Source organism: Culex quinquefasciatus, chromosome 3, assembly GCF_015732765.1.
Source record: "Culex quinquefasciatus strain JHB chromosome 3, VPISU_Cqui_1.0_pri_paternal, whole genome shotgun sequence".
Taxonomy (NCBI): domain Eukaryota; kingdom Metazoa; phylum Arthropoda; class Insecta; order Diptera; family Culicidae; genus Culex; species Culex quinquefasciatus.
Genome location: NC_051863.1, coordinates 184657033 through 184679854, shown reverse-complemented (window position 1 = coordinate 184679854; position 22822 = coordinate 184657033). Strand labels below are relative to the sequence as shown.

The window sequence follows — 22822 nt, the reverse complement described above, 5'->3', positions numbered from 1 at the left end:
ACTATCCTCAAACCCGATTTCTTCTAAGTATTTAATTTTTAAAATTATTAGCGAAATGCAAAATAACCTATGAGCATTCTCTTAAATTTTCATACAAAATAATTTACGTCGTTTTACCTCTCAGTGTCCTATGTGCATTCAGTAAAATGATGCACATACGACAATAACAAATCGACCTATGTACAATTTTAAATATATTTCAATCATTATGCACATACGCTAATATAATAACGACGTATGTACGCATTTTATTGAATAATTAGAAAGTAAGGATAGATTTTTTATATCCATATATCTTTTAAAAATAATGTTTGCCTAGGTTCCGGTTAACGTGTAGACGTCAGCTGTAAGAGAGTATGAAATGTTTCAATGCCTGACACAGCAAAGAGAAGAGCAAAATTTAACCAATGAGCTCTCTCTCCCGAATCTGGCGGATACGACTCCCAGCATGACATACCAAAACAACTCATAAAACAGCATAAAATATGTTTTTTGTTTTGGTTGATAGGATCCCGGACAGATCATTGTTGTGGACTGTCTGAGTTTTTAAAGAAAAGTGTCGGAGGGCGAAGGATTGCGGCAACAAAAAAATACGGTAAGTAGGGTGGAAAATTACCGTGATTCCCAAAGATGATTCCAGGACCATGGGATCGGCTCCGAAAGGCGTCCCTGTGCAAGAGGGCGAATATTTGTTTGGCCTTTCGGGTTGGGTTTGCCGGTACCGTGGCCATTATTTGGCTTTCCGGATGGGTTTTCTTGGTTCCGTGGCTATCTGGAAGGTGTCCCTGTCCAAAAGGGAGGATGCTTTTGGCCGCCCGGATAGATTTTGTCTGTTCCGTGGCCATCCGGATGGCCAAAAAGCATCATCCCTCTTGCACAGAGAAGCCATCCGGATGGCCACGGAACCGACCAAAAAACATCCGGAAGGGCAGAAAACATCCCACCTTTTGGCCAGGGACGACTTCGGATGGCCACGGTACCGGTTAACACATTTCAGGAGGGAAATGTTATGCTGTTAAATTTAATAAACCTTAACCTTAAACTACTTTTTCATCACCCGCAGCACTGCTTTACGGTACCTGGTCCCCCGACAACGACCAACCAAGCGGCGGCGGACGTGGTACGGAGGACGCTTCTAGAAACCTTAAAAAAGAGCGCGCCATCCGCTTCGTGTTCATGGTCTGTCAGAGAACCTCAAGACGAACGTCGAGTACATTAAGATTGCCGGAACCCGGGCGGATCGGCTATCAACAACTTCGCCAACGGCAAACTCATAATTACGCACGCAGATGCAGGTCGTCTGGGCCGCTTGGGACAACGTGTCCAAGAATCCAAAAATGCACGAGCTGCTGAGACTAATGTTTCTGTGGGCGGAAACATAGAGGATGCGGCGGTTAAGGGGTTACATACATGTAGAAAATCACAAAATGTCATATTACAGATTTTTTTTTTTGAATCCACTAAAAGATGATTAGGAATATTTTTTTCTGTGTATATTTGATAATAGATGAGAATGTGTATTTTAATGCCCTGATAACAGTTTTTTAATAAAATTAAGTGTGTGCTCACACCAACCTCTGACTTTTTTTTATCGATTTACATGTATGTAACAAAGGCTCTGCAGAAGCGCTCCGATCACGACGTGTTGTTCCTGACTACGCAGGGTATCGTCCAGCTGGAGCAGCGTCACCGTAACGGAATACGCGGTCGCATGGCGGCCGTGCACGATCTGTCAGTACTACGCCGTGGTTTTTCAGTTTCAGCATGGACACTAAGACAAGTGCGTCGCGGCTTCGTCGTCGTGATCATCTTTTCTCACAGCCAGCCATAAACGAACTGCACTGAAACTAAAATCATGATTGATTCTAAATGTCAACTGCACATAACTGTATCTCAAATCAGCGTAATAATAACTATAATCTTTCATATTGAACCTCATATGCTCCACATATAAATTTGAATAAACATCTTCATAGATTTTATATGCGTACTGCACATAACCGAGCTTGCATACTGTTAGATAAAAAATATTGTTTACGCAAATAACCCTTGTGAGCATCGCATATAAGTTTTATATGCGCAATACTATAGATTTTTGCAGAATGCTTTTACTCATAAAAAGTATATGCAATGCTCACAACATTTATGAGTGCATGCCCGATGTGCGCGTATGCGAGTGTATGCGATGTGCATAAACGTGCATAATTGAACAAGATGGCCACGGTGGAATAAAACGAGTTCGGTCTCGAGTTTTCTTTTGAAAAGTTTTCTTTTAAAAAGTAGTTTTTTTTTGTGCATAATCGGTTGGTCTGATTAATTAAATCTTCTAGCAAAGGTAAGCAAACGTTAATCTCGGGTTTTCCTTGTTTCGGCAAGATTTCACATTTTACTTTTCTTCCAGCTTCGACGATAATGTCCGGCGTCCGGGAACCTCACTCGCGGTCCAGCGAACTCTGGGAACTGGGAAAAACCCGCAGTAGGCACCGGAGTCCTCCGCCGTCGAAGAGGAGAGCGTCGGCTTGGTGGGTCCGGAAGTTGAGCCAGTAGCAACAGCCTCGAGGTTCATTTTGTCCCAGAATTGTGAAACTGCGCTCAAACGGTGTTGAGGCCGATTCCGCGCACCGAGATTGCAGGCGATTCCTGCTCGAAGGTGGTCCAGACCAGACCAGATTCAGAGCCTGTTTGGCCACATCGGTAAGATTCACGAGATCCGGCTGTATCTGACGATCTGGAGCGTGTCCTGTTCGGTGGTGTCCCGGGTTTTCCACGTCAATTAATTTGAAAGCAGCAGATGGAGATGGCCGCCAATGGGACGCTCGTTCCGGGACTGCAGAACAGCGCCGGTCCGTGCAGATTGCTTCTGGAGGTGGTGAACCGCATCGGATTGGTTCCCAACCAGGTTTGTAGAGAAGATATGTATAGTGTGGTGAGGAGATGCTAAACGTTTTTTTCATTTCACAGATCATGAGAACTATCGATCGAAAACTGCACAAGAACAATCTTCCAGTGCTGCTGTCGACCTTGACACAAAAACATCGAGCTGGACGTCAAGTCGGACATGTGCTTCGAGAATTTGATGGACCACATCAAGCAGCCGGTAAGGTCAAGGACGTTCGGTGAAACAAAGAGCAGCCGCTCAAGAAGTCTCTCCTCCCGGAAACGGTCCCTCTCAAAGCGATCTCCTCCAAGAAACCGATGGAGCCGCTCCCGTTTCAGGAACTACCGCAAGTGCTCCAAGTCCGCAATCGTAGCTTAATAAAAGTTAAAAAAACATGAATCAAAAACTTTTTTTATGATTAAGAAAGAAAATATTAGTATTAGAAGTAATACATAATAATAAAATGCATGACTATCAAAAATCAATTGAAAATTCATTATAAATTGTGGGTGCTGCACTTACATGTTATATGTGGGTGCAAATAGCCGCATAATTCAATCTGTGAGCATTGCATATAACATTCATATGCCGTGAGCATATTTTTTATGTGCGTTGGCATATTTCTGTTCCCAATCCATTTATATGCAGTGCTTACACAGTTCATGTGCAGCGCATATACCGGTCAAATGTAAAGGCATTCTGCAAAAATCTATATGCGAAACTAATAGCATACATCATGATATTTATTTCAGTGTGGTTTTACGGAGGAATTGGCTGCTAATCTGAGTGAACTTACCTCGCTGAAGAATCGCTTGTGACTCTTCGCGCTCGACAGGTCCTAATAGCTGCTCATCAGCCAGCTTAAGAACTACGTCACAACCAGATAAAGTCCATCTGTCTGTCTAAGAGCACGAAAACCTGCAGTGGTTGATCTTTTCGGATGTTTCCATCTTGGATATTCCGCACGACTACCTTTCGTCCTTTCTACGACTACTCGTTTCTACCTTTCTTATCGTGCAGTCTGCAATGCAATGCTGGATTACGTCCATTGGGCGTACTCGTCCTATGATTTGACCTGCCTGACTCCTCCCAAACGGTATCAAGTCGGCAACCTAACCGACTCGTTCATGGCCCTGGCAGTTTAGCAGCGTTCGATTCATACGAGCACTTTACCCAGTACTCGGATGAGATCCTGGACTTGCTCGGGGACATGACTTCGAGGCGCGCGATTCGGACCGCCGCATAAGCATCTCGATCAACGCAATTGATTCCAGTTTTGTGCGACTTGCGCTCTTCAGGTCCCAAGCTGACCTCACCCCTCGGCCAAGCAACAGCCGTAGAACCCGTTCGGAGATCCAACCCCTGAGATCGGAATAATTCTTTGGCGAAGAGCAAGGTTCTCAGGGCCGCTCCTGAATCAACATCTTGCATCCTTCGTTAGGCCGTAGGCGTCATCCATAAAGTACGTCACGCTCTAAGGGGGTGGAGAGTTGTCGCAAGTGTGACAAGGGAGAGGGGGTACGTGAGACTGTGACGTGATAATCGGACATGGTAATAATCCGTGACGTGGTAATCACTTTGGCATAAAAGTTGTGCGCATGCAGTGCTGCTGGGGGCTATCGGAACACTTGTTTATAAGTGTTAAATAATATGTTTACACTACTTGGGCCAAAAACTTTCAAAACGAAAGATTAAAAATGTATTATGTGCGCTCACAGCTCGATAGGCGGATAAGACAATTTACCATGTCAAATTATCCTATGCGCCAAAGTAAACAATATTGATTGTTTACATTGGCGCATTGGTTAATTTGGCATCGTAAATTATCCTACCCGCCACCCATCTGACAGAATGCTCATTGGTAAATAACGGCTTCTCTCTCCTCTCACGCGCTGGAGGCATTGAAATATTTCATGCTCTTCATCAGCTGATGCCTACACGTTGCGAGAGGGTTGGAAATACATTATTATTACAAAATTTAGTTTTTGTTTAAATCGAGATTTAAATTTTATTTGATAAAGTTTTATGTGCAATGCCACATGAATATAGTCAATGCCAATGTCGTATGTGCAAAAATTGTTCTATGAAACGTGTCCTATGTGCACTCACAGGTTGTATGAACCAAATTGCGTCAGAACTAAGCGTAATCTTGTCTTTTATATAATCCCGAGATGTACACTTGAAAAGCATTACTCTAGACCCATTTGGGCGTTTTCAGAATCGAAAAATACCAAAACGTGTTTGAATGGGATTTAAAAATGTGCACCAAAACTTTATCATCAAATTTCTCAGATTGAGGTTTTTGCACATAAGGCTTTCTAGTCAGAAATTTACCAACACATTCAAAGTATGTTTACATGACAGCTGGACGTTTGTTTGCATCAGGTTTCCTATCTCTTTCTAGCAATTTTTTTTTGTCAAGCGACTTCTAGCTGGTTTATTTGACTGACTGCCCGATATGTCAGCCAACATACTTCGTAGGGCTGTGACAGCTACAGCTCGATCATTGTTTGCATCAGGACACTGTGACGAGGAGTTCGTCATTTTTGAGTTAAATTATATTTTTTTCACTGGGCCTAGAAAGCCTTATAGGACCTTTTGAAAAAGTACTCTAGAAATGATAAGCAAAAAGTAGAAAGAAGTTTAACTTTTTTTTGTTCATAAAAATTTATAAATGTGTTTTTCAATATTAAAATTATTGATAAAAATTCGGATATCATGAGAAGTTGAAACTTTTTGTCAAGAGTGATATCTGTAATGAAACTAAACCAAATTCTGTAATACACGCTGGAGGTAGTAGAACTAAATGTCACAACTAAGGAAAATCTACTACCTCCTCAAACTTCTCCAAACGTCAACCGGTCTGCGGTCGCCAAACGTCGCCATTTTTACAAGCGGTTCCAGTGTAAATTTGTGGTGATCTGAAAATCTTAAATTACCGCTTTAAATCGAGTTTCAGCTTAAGCTAATCGCTTCCCAGTGAAAGTGTTAGTGCTGTTAACTATTCGCAGTAAAAAGTTGGTGGAAAACCTCAATTTCGTGCAGAAATCTTCTGTGTCGAATTATCGATTTTTCACCGGAATCCGGCTAGCGTGACGCCATGGCTACTAAAGACGTGAAGTCCTTTTTCCACGAGTGGTGTCAGAAGAACGGCAGCGACCCGAACTTCAACGTCCGTCCCACGGGTAGGATTGCCTCGCAAACAAAATCGCTTGAATTCCCGTACTAAATAACTAACCTCTTCCGCAGGTCCCAAGAACCGGCAGCGCTTCCTGTGCGAGGTCCGCGTTCCCAATGTGGCGTACGTCGGCGCCGGCAACTCCACCAACAAGAAGGACGCCGAGCGGAATGCCGCCCGGGACTTTGTCAACTATCTGGTCCGGGCTGGGCAGATTTCCCAGTCGGATGTTCCGTCGGACGATCCGGCCAGCGGCAGCAGCGGTGGCCAATCGTTTGGCGGCGGCGGCGGCAACCAATCGTACGGAAACTCCTCCGGTGGCAACGATGGGCCGCCCTCGCTGATGGTCATGAATCCGGCCAACGTGTTCAAGGGCGGAATGGGACCGTCGGATTTGGGCCAGGCCTACCGGCCGTATCAGCCGTCGCGCGAGGATCTCGCCGAACAGGCGGCCAACATGGAGGCGGCCGAATCGTTGGACGTGAACGCCGCCATCCACGGCAACTGGACCATCGAAAACGCCAAGGCCCGGCTGAACCAGTGGCTGCAGCAGAACAAGCTCAATCCGGAGTACAAGTACACCTGCGTCGGACCGGATCACAACAGGTGAGCGCGAACGAGCATTTTTTGTTCCACTCAAACTATCGTTTCATTTCTCTTTATTTCTGTCGTCTTTGAAATCTGGAGAAATGATGAAGATTTCATCGGTTCAGTTTAAAATTTTACCCGTTCTTGTCCTCAAAAGAACGGCCAAAATTTTCCCCTTTCAAAAACTCCCAAGGGCAGCCCTCGAATCTCACCGGAGAGAAGTGACCAGCTCGAATGTTTGGCCGCAGAGTATGAAAAAAAAAAAGCAAGAAACGCGCCAACATCGTGGGGAGTATTCTTGGCCGGATTTTAGGATGCTCCCGAACCGATGTTGCGACCAAAAAGGGTGAAGAATGAAACAAACAGAGACTGAGAAATAGAGCGTTTTGCGGCAAACATTTGAAATGGTTTCTTCTTTCCTTCCGGCGGTGGCGCAAAAAAAAGGTTCAACGTGACGATTCGAGAGCTGCGCTCGGGCGGTGCGACGTGAAGATGGTGACGGTCGTGGTTGAGAGTTTGGGAAATCGAAAAAGTATGGTAAGTAGAAAAAGGCATCGGAAAGATTACAACAAAAAAAAACTGCTTTTCAAATAGCAAATATCGAAAAAAATGGGCGTTTTGAATCTATTTGAAAATCTGGAGTGTTACTTGAAATTGACTAAAACAAAGTACACCAACCGATAGAGCAGCTTTTTGAGAACATTTCTGTTTAGTTTGATTTTCATCAAATGTTATTCCTATTCCTGTTACAAGCATTTTACAAAAATATTTCCCATGTCTATTATGGTCTGACGAGAATGCACTGGAGCAAACGCAATTTCTATTATCGGCTTAGCCTTTTTCTCTCAACGCTCTTTTGTGCCTGCCTAGTGCTGCCACTTGTGACGAAATTTAAGCGAACACTCACTAAAAATTGCATTTATAGAGAATGTTTTCTGGCATCACTGGCTCAAAACAATTAATTGCAAATTCAGAATAACTTTAAAACATTCAGAATTATGTAAAATTCTTAAATCTAGCAAAACAATGAAAAAGGGGTGGAGTGGGTTTGTAAACAAAGAGTGTATCTCTTTCATGCCAGATGTAAACATCATCTGACGTGAGCAGGATAGCCTCTTTGCGGCATTGGCCAATTTACATTTTTTTGCTTGATTTTTTTTATTAAGCAGTTTATGTTGCATACCCTCCATCCCCCCTCCTCCTCCTTTCAAAATTGCTCCGAAAAAATCAGGGGCATGATGGCCTCGTTTCAACATGTTTGGAATTTTTATGAAAATTTTCAAATTTTTGTCAATATTTCGTAGATATTTTGGCAACTTATGATTGCAAAACAAATGGACAGGTGTATAATGCATTTCAAAACACTTTTTTCGTTAAAATGTTAAAACGATAGCTCGTATTTTAAATGTTTATACTTTTATTTTATTTTTTTTTTGCCTCTCCCTCCTCGACTTTGGTCAGAGTCGAGGGACATACACTCCAAAAAATATTTGCAGCGGCCAAAATAAATTTCAATAATATTCAATATCTGAAATTTGGAAATTAAAAAAAAGCAGAATTGAATAATCATTTTGATATTAAAGTACCTACTATAAATTCAAAAGCTCAAAAATGATCAAATTTCAAACTTGAAAATTTTCAGAAATTGCCAGTCGAAATTGCAAATGATTTAAAAATCTGAAACTTAGAAATTCGAAATTAAAAATTTACGAAAACCAAAAATTCTAACATTTAATATTATATTTTTTTCAAAAAATTCAAAATTCAAGAATTGAAAGTTTAGAATTTTAGAATTAAAAAAATGAGAATTTCAGAATTTAAAAATTTTAGAATTCTAGATTAAATTTTCAAAAGGTCCTACTTATGTATCTGCATAGCAAACACATGACTCATAGGTTGTTTTGAAAATTTACTCTAGAATTAAGGAATTTAACAATTTAACAATTTAACAATTTAACACTTTAACAATTTAACAATTTAACACTTTAACAATTTAACAACTTGACAACTTAACAATTTCAAAATTTCAGATTTTATGAATTTAGGAATTTAAAAATTTCAGATTTTATAATTTTATGAATTTAAGAATTTAGGAATTTAAGAATTTAAGAATTTAAGAATTTAAAAATTTAAGAACTTAAGAATTTAAGAATTTAAGAATATAAGAATATAAGAATATAAGAATATAAGAATTTAAGAATTTAAGAATTTAAGAATTTAAGAATTTAAGAATTTAATAATTTAAGAATTTAAGAATTTAAGAATTTAAGAATTTAAGAATTTAAGAATTTAAGAATTTAAGAATTTAAGAATTTAAGAATTTAAGAATTTAAAAATTTAAGAATTTAAGAATCTAAGAATTTAAGAATTTAAGAATTTAAGAATTTAAGAATTTAAGAATTTAAGAATTTAAGAATTTAAGAATTTAAGAATTTAAGAATCTAAGAATTTAAGAATTTAAGAATTTAAGAATTTAAGAATTTAAGAATTTAAGAATTTAAGAATTTAAGAATTAAGAATTTAAATTTAAGAATTTAAGAATTTAAGAATTTATGAATTTATGAATTTAAGAATTTAAGAATTTAAGAATTTAAGAATTTAAGAATTTAAGAATTTAAGAATTTAAGAATTTAAGAATTTAAGAATTTAAGAATTTAAGTATTTAAGAATTTAAGAATTTAAGAATTTAAGAATTTAAGAATTTAAGAATTTAAGAATTTAAGAATTTAAGAATTTAAGAATTTAAGAATTTAAGAATTTAAGAATTTAAGAATTTAAGAATTTAAGAATTTAAGAATTTAAGAATTTAAGAATTTAAGAATTGAAGAATTTAAGAATTTAAGAATTTTAGAATTTTAGAATTTAAGAATTTTAGAATTTTAGAATTTTAGAATTTAAGAATTTAAGAATTTAAGAATTTTAGAATTTAAGAATTTAAGAATTTAAGAATTTTAGAATTTAAGAATTTAAGAATTTAAGAATTTAAGAATTTTAGAATTTTAGAATTTAAGAAATTTAAGAATTTAAGAATTTGAGAATTTCGGAATTTCAGAATTTTAAAATTTAAAAATTTAGGAATTTTAGAACTTTAGAACTTTAGAATTTAAGAATTTTAGAATTTTAGAATTTTAGAATTTAAGAATTTTAGAATTTTAAAATTTTAGAATTTTAGAATTTTAGAATTTTAGAATTTTAGAATTTTAGAATTTTAGAATTTTAGAATTTCAGAATTCTAGAATTTAAGAATTTAAAAATTTGAGAATTTAAAAATTTAAGAACAACATTTTTTTAATATTTAAATTTAAGTATTCTAGAATTTTAGAATTTAGAATTTTTGGATTTTTGAATTTTTGACAATTTAAATTATAGAATTTTTAAATTTTAGAATTTTAGAATTTAGGATTTTAGAATTTTAAAATTTGGAGTTTAGGATTTTAGAAATTTAGAATTTTAGAATTAAAGAATTTAGGAATTTTAGAATTTAAGAATTTTCAAAATTTGCGAATTTAAGATTTTAAAAATTTAAGAAAAACTTTTAATAATAGTTGTACCAGCCTGATTTTAAAATAATTTTCTGTGTTTTTATTTATAGCAATTAAAATTTTGTCTTTTGTCCTTTTATAAAATTACAGTAAGATTAGATCCGAAAATTTTCGCATTGGGCCAAAAAAAGAAGAGTCTTCCTTGTTGAAGAAAATTTAACATACCAGTGATCTTTTAAACATTACTTACCCTTTTTTTCTCTATTCTTCCCCCTCTCTCATCTCTTCCCCCTAACAACCACAAATTCGCCCACCCCGCAGAAGCTTCATGGCCGAGCTGAACATCTACGTGCGGCAGCTGAACCGGCCCGTGGTTGGCCGCGAGTCCGGCTCGAACAAGCAGTCCGCTTCGAAGTCGTGCGCCCTGTCGATCGTCCGCCAGCTGTTCCATCTCGGGGTGATCGAGGCCAACACGGGCGTCGCCGGCAAGGCGGCCAAGGCCCAGGAGCAGCTGAAGCCGCTGCCGGTGCGAATTTCGGACAAGCTGGAGCAGCGGATCGTGCAATGCTTGCAGGAGGTCGAGATCCAGCCGGTGAATGTGCAACGCGCCAAGCAGGAAGTCGGTGGCGAGGGGTTGAGTCTGCTGCATCCGTCGGACGAGGTGCACTTCAAGGCGCAGAGTATCAGCTTGAAGCAGCAGGCGTCGGTTATTCCGTGGTCGCCGCCCCAGCCGAACTGGAACCCGTGGATTGCTTGTAACATTGACGAAGGGTACTTGGCAACGGCGTCGCTGGATCAGTTGAGTGATGATCTGATGAAGGGGGCGCGTGAACGGGAGCAGCAGGACAAGGATTTGCAGGAGAGCAGGAGGAATCGGGAGCAGTTGCCGATCGCGGCGATTCGTGATCGGATCATGGAAGCGATCAACGATAATCCGGTGGTGTTGATCCGCGGTAACACCGGCTGCGGTAAGACGACCCAAATTGCGCAGTTCATCCTGGAGGACTACATCAACTCTGGCCAGGGTGCGTACTGTAACGTGGCCGTAACGCAGCCGCGTCGGATCAGCGCAATCAGCGTGGCGGAACGTATTGCGAACGAGCGCTGTGAGAACCTTGGGGAGGCGGTCGGATATTCGGTGCGGTTCGAGTCGGTTCTGCCGCGGCCGTACGGATCGATCATGTTCTGTACGATTGGAGTGTTGCTGCGCAAGCTGGAAGCAGGCCTGCGAGGTGTTTCGCACGTGATCGTTGATGAAATTCACGAACGTGACGTCAACAGTGACTTTATTCTGGTGGTGCTTCGTGACATGTTGCACACTTATCCGGATCTGCGGGTCATCCTTATGTCGGCCACGATCGACACGACGCTGTTTTCGGAGTATTTCGGAAATTGTCCCTGCATTGAAGTGCAGGGAAGAGCTCATCCAGTGGAGCAGTTCTTCCTGGAAGATTGCATCGAAATGACCGGTTTCGTTCCCTCGATGGACACCAAGAAGCGCAAACGAGGTGGCGGCAACAAGGATGACGACGATGAAGGTGAGGGAGAGGCAACGCTCAAGCTGACCGGTGAAGCGGACACGTCCAACCTGAACACGGTCATCGACGAACGACGCTACTCGATCCAAACCAAGAACTCAATGGCCCGTATGTCCGAGTCCGAGTGTTCCTTCGAGCTGGTGGAAGCAATCTTAAACTTCATCGACCAGCAGAACGTCCCGGGAGCCGTATTGGTCTTCCTTCCAGGTTGGAATCTGATCTTCGCTCTCATGAAGTTCCTCCAGAGCAAGCCCCAGTTTAGTGGCAGCAAGTGTACGATTCTCCCACTTCACTCGCAACTCCCCCGAGAAGACCAACGGAAAGTGTTCCAGCACTTTGGCAACAGCCGCAAGGTCATTCTGGCGACCAACATCGCTGAAACTTCGATCACGATCGACGACATCGTGTACGTGATCGACATCTGCAAGGCCCGCATGAAGCTGTTCACCTCCCACAACAACATGACCAGCTACGCGACCGTATGGGCGGCACGCACCAACCTGGAACAGCGAAAGGGTCGCGCAGGTCGTGTCCGGCCGGGCAAGTGTTTCACGCTCTGCTCCCGCGCCCGCTTCGAAAAGCTGGACGAACACATGACGCCGGAAATGTTCCGCACTCCGCTGCACGAGCTGGCCCTCAGCATCAAGCTGCTCCGCCTCGGTTCCATCGGCCAGTTCCTCTCCAAGGCGCTCGAACCGCCCCCACTGGACGCCGTCATCGAGGCCGAAGTGCTGCTCAAGGAGATGAAGTGTCTGGACGCGGCCGAGGAGCTGACTCCGTTTGGGCGCATTCTGGCCCGGCTTCCGATCGAGCCACGACTCGGCAAGATGATGATTCTGAGCACGCTGTTTGGGCTGTGCGATCCGATGGCGACGATGGCCGCCTATTCGGGCACGTTTTCGGAGATTTTCGCCCTGGACATGGGCCAGCGCCGGTTGATGACGCGCCAGAAGGCGCTCAGCGGCAAGCGCAACTCGGACTTTGTGGCACTGCTGACGGCGTTCCGGGTAAGAATTTCAATAGATCATTATTTTGATTTTTTTTTTGTGGTTTGGATTAAACTTCTTTCATACATTTCCTATGTCAGAAAAAAGCTATTTTGCAGCATAAGTGTTTCAAAATCAGATAATTTCGGAGCATGTTTGGAGTCATGTTTTAGGTTGGAGACCCACATTTTGAGAAAAATAAAAATTTCTAGATTCGATTATCCGGAGTGAAATTGTGGTTAGGACTAATCAAGTACGAACTTTATTTAAATTTTTAATCACTAGGTCTTTTAATTTTAGAATTTAAGGTTTAATTATTTTACCTTTGAATTCTTTTTTTTTTTTAATTTTTTAATATTCAAACTTTGAAACTATTGATTCTTTAATTAAAAAAATTCCGAATTTGTATTTTTAGTTATAGAATTTTCTAAATTCTCCGATTTTCAAATCGTACAATTTTTAAAATTTGAAATTACTTTTTTTGCGTTTTGTGATTTTTTACATTTTAAACTTCTTCAATTCTGGAATTTCTGGTTATTTTTATAAATTTATTTTTATTTGTATTTTAGAAATAATAAATTTCTGACTTTAGAATTTAAAATTTTCGAATTTAAAAGTCCTCAACTTTGGACAATCAAAATACAGTGAAACCTCTTTTACGCGGTGCGTTACAATTTTCTAATTTGTCGATTTCTCTGGAACTACGCAAAATTTTTGGAATGTAATTTGTAGGTTTTCTTCAGATCTACAAAACGCTTTTTGAAGTTTGCAAAAATATTGTATGGTTTAAGAGAAATCTACGAAACAAAAAGCGTAACGCCACCGCGTAAAAAGAGGTTTCTCTGTATTCGAATCCCTTGGTTTAGAATTTATAAATTTTTAATTTCGTTTTTTATTTTTGAATTTCGAATTTTTAATTTTTTTCTGGCGTTGAAATTTTATATTTTGGATATTTTTTATTAAAGATTTTCGGGGCCAGCATTTACAATACAGATTCAGTTACAGTTTATTAATCAACTTAATGTTAACATTTTTTATAATTTAAAAAAAAATACGATCGTAATTTGACTGTTGAGAAATCTCGATCGTGGATCGAGAAATTACGATCGTTATTTGTAATACCATGTATTTTGAATATTTTTTTTATTTATACGGAGTATTTAAAAAAAGTCTAAGTTCATTTTTTTTAATGTGACAAAATAACAAAATTAAAAAAAAAACTATTTCAAAAATTATAACAATTTTAAAAAAAATTAAAAATTTAAAAATTTGAAAAATTTAAAAAAAAATAATTTAAAAAATTGAAAAAAAAATTTAAAACATCTAAAAATTTGAAAAAAAAAATTTCAAAAATTAAAAAAAATCAAAAATTTCATAAAAATTAAAAAAAATATATAAATTTAATAATTTTAAAAAAATTCAATTTTAAAAAAAAAATTAAAAATTTCATAAAAATTAAAAAAAATATATAAATTTAATAATTTTAAATTTTTTTAATTTTAAAAAAAATTAAATTTTTAAATTAAAAAAAATAAATTTTTAATTTTTTTTAAAAATTTTGAAGTTTTTGTAATTTTTAAAAATTTTAAAATTTTTGAAATTTAAAAAAAATTAATTTTTAAAATTTTTAATTTTTTTTAAATTTTTGAAATTTTGAAATTTTTGAAATTTCTGAAACTTCTGAATTTTTTGAAATTTTTGAAATTTCTGAAACTTATGAAATTTTTTTAAATTTTTGAAATTTTTGAAATTTTTTGAAATTTTTTAAAAAAATTAAATTTTTCAAATTTTTTAAATTTTTAAAAACTTTAAAACCATTAAAATTTTTAAAATTTTTGACATTTTTGATTTTTTTTTAATTTTTTTACATTTTTAAAATTTTTGAAATTTTTAAAATTTTTGAAGTTCTTAAATTTTTTGAAATTCTTGAAATTTTTCAAATATTTCAAGACGAGTTTTGAAAAAAAGATTTTCTCGATCGTCGGTCGTAATTTGTCGATGGTCGATGGATCGAGAAATTACGATCGAATGATCTCAATCTACTATCGACAAATTACTACTTACCATCGACAAATTACGATCGAGAAATCTCGATCGTGAGTCGAGAATTTACGATCGAATGCAATAATCACCACGATAAACTTCAAAAAATATTTGCAACGGCCTAAATAGGTACCTTTTACTCTATATAACTTGAAAACCGTGCAATTAATCAAAAAGTTGTTAAGTAATTTTTGATTTCAAAATGTATGTGCATCTAAATATTATTTTATAAATTTAGTTAGAAAATATTTTCGCTTTTTCCAAAAATCACAATTTATCAAAAAGGTATGGCTCCGCTACCTGATTTTTTAAAAATGATTTTTGTTCTCTAAAACATCAAAAATTTCGAAAATTTGCATTTTTAAAAAAATTTAAATTTTTGAAATTTTTAAATTTTTGAAATTTTTAAAACTTTTTAAAATTTTGAAATTATAAAAAATTTTGAAATTGTTAAATTTTTTACAATTTTTGAAATTTTTGACATTTTTGAAAATTAATTTTTTTTTTGAATTTTTTAAAATTTTTGAAATTTTTAAAATTTTAAAAATTTTTGAAGTTTTTAAAAATATTGAAATTTTTAAAAATTTTAAAATAAAAAAAAAGAAGTTTTTTAAAATTTTGAAATTTTTTAAAATTTTGAAATTTTTAAAATTTTATTAAATTTTTGAAAATTTTGAAAATTCTGAAAATTTTTAAATTTTTGAAATTACGATCGTAATTTGACTGTTGAGAAATCTCGATCGTGGATCGAGAAATTACGATCGTAATTTGTAATACCATGTAGGTATATTGATTTTTTTTTATTTAAACGGAATATTAAAAAAAAAGTCTAAGTTAATTTTTTTTTATGTGAAAAAATAACAAAATTAAAATAAAAACAATTTCAAAAATTTTAACAAATTTAAAAAACTTAAAAAAAATTAAAAAAATCAAAGAATTTAAAAATTTTTATAAATTTTAAAAATTTTACAAATTTAAAAAAAATGATTTAAAAAATTAAAAAAAAATTAAAAAAAATTAAAAACATTTAAAAATTAAAAATTCCAAAAATTTTAAAAATTTACTAAAATTTAAAAATTTGAAAAAAATTAAAAATTTAATAATTTTAAAATTTTTAAAATTTTTGAAGTTTTTAAAATGTCTAAAATTTTTAAAAATTTTAAATTTTTTAAAATTTTTAAAATTTTTGAACTTTTTTAAAATTTTTGAAATCTTTAAAAATTTTGAAATTTTTAATGTTTTTGAAATTTCTGAATTTTAAAATGAATTTTTAAATTAAAAAAAATAATTTTTTGAAATTTTTGAAATTTTTAAATTTTTTGACATTTTTGAAATTTTTTTTTTTTGAATTTTTTGAAATTTTTAATTTTTTTGAAATTTTTAAAAATTTTGAAATTTTTTAAGTTTTTGAAATTCTTAAAATTTTTGAAATTTTTGAAATACTTGAAGACGAGCTTCGACCAAAAGATTTTCTCGATCGTCGGTCGTAATTTGTCGATGGTCGATGGATCGAGAAATTACGATCGAATGATCTCAATCTACTATCGATAAGTTACAATTACCATCGACAAATTACGATCGAGAAATCTCGATCGTGAGTCGAGAATTTACGATCGAATGCAATAATCACCACGATAAACTTCAAAAAATATTTGCAACGGCCTAAATAGGTACCTTTTACTCTATATAACTTGAAAACCGTGCAATCAATCAAAAAGTTGTTGAGTAATTTTTGATTTCAAAATGTATGTATGTATGTATATTATTTTATAAATTTAGTTAGAAAATATTTTCGCTTTTTCCAAAAATCACAATTTATCAAAAAGGTATGGCTCCGCTACCTGATTTTTTAAAAATGATTTTTGTTCTCTAAAACATCAAAAATTTCGAAAATTTGCAAAAATACGTATTTTTTTGTGAAAAGTTCTAATTATAACTTACAACTAAAATACAAATGGTTATCACTGCACTCTTTCGTAATTTTTCGACCTAAAAATTCGTTAAACTGCATTTTTTTATCAAAAAAAAAATATAATAAAAAATGTATTATAAAATTGTAAAAACAGCTAATTTCCAAAACATTTTTTCAATTCAAAATTAAGAAATATCTTATTCGGGAATTTTATAATTTTAATAAATTTCAACAGCCCCAGAAAAAAAATTCTAAATAATATCAATAATTTCAGTTTTTTTTTTGGATTTTTTGGGATGTTTATTATTTTTTTATAAGGCCGATGCAAATATTTAAAAAAGTTTTTGGGGGGGGGGGGGGCAAAAAATAAAAAATATAAAAATTTAAATAACAAGCCATAGTCTTCACATTTAAATGAAAAAAGTGTTTTAAAATGCATTTTACACTAGTTCAGTTGTTTTGCAATCATTAGGTTTCAAAAAATCTAAGATCTGACAAAAACAAAAATTGTATCGGAAAAAAAAGATTTTGCATCGAAAATTTTCAAAAAATATTAAGATTTTTAATAAACCCAAACATGCTAAAAATGATTTTAAACGCAGGAGAATGTATTTTAATTTGATTTCAGTTGGTTGCACTTGAATGTTCATTGAAATTTTGAAGTTTATTGTAAAAATATTTTTTTTGCCCCCTGATTTTTCGGGCCAATTTTGAAGGGGGCGGTGACAAAAACTTTTAAAAATATTTGTACCAGCTTAATTTTCAAAAAAAAATACATTTACCAAAATATTAAAAGTTTATTGTTTAAAAATTAAAAAAAAATACAGTTTTAGTAACTTTTGATATTAAAAAAACTGTTCTAATAATATTGAAATTTTGAATTTTCTCTAAAATTCTGATTCCAAAAGTGTTAATTTAAAAAAAAACTCTAAATTAAAAAAAAATGATCACTTGCTTGCTTTTTAAAAAGATTCTATGTACATAAGAAACCCTTGCTGTATTGGTTGTATTGAAAAAGTAAAATGAGGTATTCTCTAGAATTTCTTAATTATCAAGAATTTCTAGAGAATAACTGAATTCACGTTTTTTTTTGGGAAGGGGGTTTTGAAATTTTCCTTTTCTTCTCCTTAGATGTGGAGTTCAAAAAGCCGCTACGGCGAGGACGCCGAGAAGCAATTCTGCGAGGAAAAGGGCCTGCAGCAGCCCACGTTACGCGTCATCTCCGAGGCGAAGCGCCAGCTGTTGGAACTGTTATCCCAGGCCGGCTTCCCCGAAGAATCCATGATCGAGATGAGCTTCAACCAGGACGACGACGACTCCCGGCTGGACATTGCGCTGGGATTGCTGTGCGTTGGCCTGTACCCGAACATTTGCGTCCACAAGGAGAAGCGCAAGGTGTTGACCACCGAGTCGAAGGCGGCCCTCATCCACAAAACGTCGGTCAACTGCTCCAACCTGCAGGTCACCTTCCCGTATCCGACGTTCGTGTTTGGCGAGAAGATCCGTACGCGGGCCGTCTCCTGCAAGGCCATGTCCATGGTGGCACCGATCCACATTCTGCTGTTTGGCTGCAAGAAGGTCGAATGGGTCGACAACATGGTCCGCATCGACAACTGGCTCAACTACGAGATGGACCCGAATCAGGCGGCGCTCATTGTGACGCTGCGACCGGTTATTCAGGATCTGCTGATTCGCATCACGGAACATCCCGAGGACGTCAACCAGCTGGAGGAAAAGTACCAGAATTTGATCGATGTGGTGAGGGATTTGTGCACGTTCAGCGCTGGAGATTTTGAGATCACGCGGGAGACCGGGCTTTCGCCGTTGGATCAGGCGCGAGCAAGTTATAACAGCAAGTTCCCGCGGTCGGATAACGGAGGCGGCGGTGGCAATCGGTTCGGTGGACGGGGAGGTGGATTTGGGGGTGGAAATCGTGGAGGATTCGGTGGAGGACGAGGCGGGTACGGAGGTGGTTACGGGAATAACAGCGGTGGAGGATATGGAAATAATGGCGGCGGAGGATTTGGAAATAATGGAGGTGGTTACGGAGGCGGAGGCTTCAACCGCGGAGGATTTAGAGGAGGACGCGGCGGACAGCGCTGGTAAATTCGAAACGTAATTTAAGGCAGTACTAAAATAGTGGATTACACTCTCAAGTGTATCGAAAGAATTCAATTTTACATAACAGCGTTTGACGATAATTCTGAATAATTATACGTGGACAAATATTTCACTGTTTTCTTAGTGGATCCGAAATTTCCTCAACAATCAATCTAATTTACGGTCTTTCGGAACAGCAAATCCAACCAACATTCGCATCTACAATCATAATTATTTCTTTAATCCATCCTGCAACGAGTGCACCCTGCCCCGCGTGCTCACTTCTTCTCCTCCGGCTTGGTCGCGATCTCCTCGGTGGCCGGATTGGCGTTGCGGAAGTTCGGGAACTGTTCCCACGGCGCCGACAGGTCAAACTTGCGGAACTCCTGGGCCAACTCGAGCGGCTCGCACACGACGCGTTTCTTCTCGTCGTCGTACCGCAGCTCGACGTACCCGGTCAGCGGGAAGTCACGGCGCTGCGGGTGTCCCTCAAACCCGTAATCGGTCAGGATGCGACGCAGGTCCGGGTGGTTCGCGAAGAACACACCGTACATGTCCCAGATTTCGCGCTCGTACCAATTGGCGGCCTTGAACACCTCGTTGCACGAATCGATCGGGGTCAGCTCGTCGGTGTAGGTCTTGACGCGGATCCGCGAGTTGTACCGCAGCGACAGGATGTTGTAGATGACCTCGAACCGGTACTGACGGCTCGGAACGTCCATCCCGGCAATGTCGACCAGATTTGCGAACTGCGCCTGGTGGTGATCCTTCAGGAACTGCAACACCGGCACGACGCCCTCCGGGGCAATCAACACCTCCAGCTCATCGCCCGAAGTGAGCTGCACCTTCTGGACGTACTTGGGCATACACTCGGCGACGTACTTTCCAAAGTCGGACAAATCGGCACGAGCGGCAGCATCCGGCTTGCGGACAGTTGCTAAAATCAAACCTTGAATGTTATTTCAACTCAACAAACGCGAACCAAGTTGAGTACTCACGTCTGGATTCCGCAGCCGCCTCCGACTTGCAGCGGATCAGCGCCGGGACCGTGGCGGAACGAGCCAACCCTTCATGAAGGAAAAAAAAAATAAACCATTTTAAGAACTTTTCACCCCCTATCAAACCCAAAGTGCTAAGGTTACCATTTCCGGCGAGGACGCCGCTGCGGGCCACCGTGGCCAGCGAGCGCAGGATCGAGGCCATCCCGAATAGTTTGCGACACAAAAAGTAAAACTGCTCCGCAGATTCTCTGCCGCGGATCAACACTTTTATGTAATTCGTCCACCGTTCGTGCACGAACTTTCAGTTTTGACAGTTGAGTTGCAATGTCAAATTTGACGTTCTGGTACTTTGTGGAGTACTAGAACCAAATCAAATTTTATATGACTCGGATTAACTTAAACATTTCGAGCCAAACATTTCATTAGGGCACAAAACCAAAACGTAAACATTTAGGATTATTCCACTATTCCATTCATTATTACACTCCCTACATGCCCTCCAAGAATCAGATTGATAGCAAACAATTTCCTATTGAAAAAATCAAAAAAACAAAAGGGCACATAACAATGTTCACTCCAAACCAGAAAAAAAGTTCAATTGTGCCCTTTTCTTTTTTGTTAGTTTTTCGTGGTTAAGGAACTTTCTATGTTATTAAGTGAACTTTTCATACATTCTTAAGACTAATTCACTTCAAAACAAAGTTTGGTTTACGTTTCACCAAGGCACGGCGTGATTTCTAACACAACCTTATCAGGAAAAAATAGTCATCGCCACTTTCAAATGTGTCTTATCGAGCTGTCAAATCGCAACATGGGGTTAAACTTTCTGTGCAGCTGCTGTGAAGCTTACCAAGGGTTTTCATAGAGTTTAACTCCATGTTGCACGCACACACTCTCACTTTTAATTTCTCGATAGGAAATTTTCTCAGCTTTCCAATGCTTCTTAAAGGGAAATTTTTCATCGGGGAATTTCTGAGATATCTCTATTTTAAGTTTTTTTGGTTTTAAATTCCTTTATTATTTATTGGAAACTTTATACAAACAGTTCAGAAAACTTATCAAATGATGGGTTTCATGAGTCATTTGCACATTTTGATTAGTAAGACAAGAAACAACTTTGCAAACCGATAAACATTTTGAAAATTATGTTTTGTCTAAGTATATGGGATTTATTCAGAAATTATAATCAGAAAACAGTGTAAAATGATTTTTTTACTAGAGTTATTTGATAATTACATATTTTTTGTGTGCAAATATCACGTGTCTGCTCTGATTTAGCTTATTCAACCGAAACTTTGGCAGGTTTGTGATTGTTAATGGTATTATTGAATTTTAATGAATAAATTTGATATTTTCTTAAGCAAACATTAACCAGGAACATAAATACAAATATGGTTTGAAATCGAAAATGTACTACATATTACTGTAGCAAGCTTCAAAAGTCATATTTTCATGAGTATAAAATAAAGATAAAATTTTATAAAATGTTTTCTGTGGAAAATGAACTTAAAAGTACCAATAAAACTCGAGTCTTCCAATTCAGAATTCTGAAAACATCGTCACAAACATTTATTTTTGTTTGAACAAAAATTAAATAGTATTTTAACAAAACAAATCTATTAGAAACTTTCTTTCCAAACTATTTGAACAAAAATCAAGACATATATATTTTTTAAGATGCGATTGAAGATGAGAGTCTTCTAAAATATTGCTAATTCCTTGATCATTTAATACAAAAAAAAACTGAAACAATCATTTCATACTAATGAAAAGTATTTCTCCTAAAGCTATTAACATTAATTTGCCGTATAATTTCGAGTGTAAAACATGCTTTGTATCCATGCAACTAGTTAGTGTTTGATTAAGGAAATATGATATCTGGAGTTTTTTTTTTGAAAAGGTCCAATAAACCAATTTTTCAGTGTTTGCTTTTTGGGTGTTTTTCAATACCCCTGACTCAAGGCGGTGGGTCTCGTGGCGCAGGGGTAGCGGCTTCGGCTGCCGATCCCGATGATGCTATGAGACGCGGGTTCGATTCCCGCCTTATCCACTGAGCTTCTATCGGATGGTGAAGTAAAACGTCGGTCCCGGTTTCTCCTGTCTCGTCAGAGGCGCTGGAGCAGAAATCCCACGTTAGAGGAAGGCCATGCCCCGGGGGGCGTAGTGCCAATAGTTTCGTTTTTCGACTCAAGGCGGTTTCAAAAACACCCAAAAAGCAAAAACTAAAAATTTGGTTTATTGGACCTTTTCAAAAAAAAACTCCAGATATTTATTCATAAAAATCTTGTAATACCCTATCAATCTCAAACCTGAAGAATTTTCGGTTGTATCAACTATTTCCAAGCTGAATCAGAGCAGACCGGTGTTATTTGCAAACAACAATTATGTAATAATCTATTTATTCTTGTAAACATAATATTTCAAAACGGTTTTATTATTTTATTATTTGAATAAGTCCCACGTATTCAAAAATTCGGTTAAAACATAATTTTCAAAATGTTTGCAACCTTCTACAAAGTTGTTTCTTGTCTTATTTTGCACATATTGGTCAGTAAAATACACATGAAACACATCATTTGACATATTTCCTGGACTGTTATTTAAAAGTTTCCAATAAATGATCAAGGATTTTAAAAGAAAAAACTTAAAATAGAGATATCACAGAAATTTCCCGATGAAATATTTCGCTCTTAGAAGCACTGGAAAGCTGAGAAAATTTCCTATAAGACACTTTTGAAAGTAGTGATGACTATTTTTTTTCCTTAAGGTTGCCCAAAAAACATGCCGTGCAAGGATTTCTGCAGGAAAAAAATTTCGTCGAAATACAATAGGTCTATTCCCGTACTGCAGAATTCTGCAATTCTGCACAAAAACGGCAGCAGAGCGTTCCCGTACTTTTCTGCAACAAAAGTAACTTTTTTCTCAGGCAGAACTTCTGCAGTGAGAGAGGTAGAAGTTGCAGCAAAACCGTTCCTGTACTTTTCTGCAAGCTCTCTCTTCTCTTTCTTATTGAAAAGCTACTGCAATTTGGTGTGATGGATGTTGAGTACACGCTTACATAAAATTTGCAAGTTGGGTGAAATCAAGCATTTTACTATTAGTTGTAATAATAAATG

General features: G+C 36.8%; 2 protein-coding genes and 1 long non-coding RNA gene across 4 annotated transcripts; 2 read left to right on the top strand and 1 right to left on the bottom strand.

Annotated features, from left to right (window-relative positions):
• Positions 1–397: 397 nt before the first annotated feature.
• LOC119769730 lies at positions 398–1145 on the top strand. The gene is made up of 2 exons (XR_005278503.1): positions 398–595; positions 1064–1145. It is a non-coding gene; the product is annotated as an uncharacterized LOC119769730 (long non-coding RNA).
• A 4586-nt stretch (positions 1146–5731) lies between these two features.
• On the top strand, positions 5732–18833 carry LOC6046563 (dosage compensation regulator). Of its 2 annotated transcripts, none has more exons than XM_038260229.1 (4): positions 5732–6063; positions 6128–6662; positions 10448–12671; positions 17737–18833. In XM_038260229.1, exons 1-4 carry the CDS (start codon positions 5979–5981, stop codon positions 18709–18711), a joined length of 3819 nt encoding a protein of 1272 aa, XP_038116157.1. In that variant the 5' UTR covers positions 5732–5978; the 3' UTR covers positions 18712–18833. The 2 variants fall into 2 exon arrangements, with proteins under 2 accessions (XP_038116157.1, XP_038116158.1); XM_038260230.1 differs by lacking the exon at positions 5732–6063 and adding an exon at positions 7089–7181 and having other exon boundaries at positions 6648–6662.
• An 84-nt stretch (positions 18834–18917) lies between these two features.
• On the bottom strand, positions 18918–20023 carry LOC6046558 (NADH dehydrogenase [ubiquinone] iron-sulfur protein 3, mitochondrial). The gene is made up of 3 exons (XM_038260231.1): positions 19848–20023; positions 19704–19772; positions 18918–19642 (listed from the first exon to the last, which is right to left on the bottom strand). The coding sequence occupies exons 1-3, from the start codon at positions 19906–19908 to the stop codon at positions 18984–18986; spliced, it is 789 nt and encodes a 262-aa protein (XP_038116159.1). The 5' UTR covers positions 19909–20023; the 3' UTR covers positions 18918–18983.
• Positions 20024–22822: the final 2799 nt, after the last annotated feature.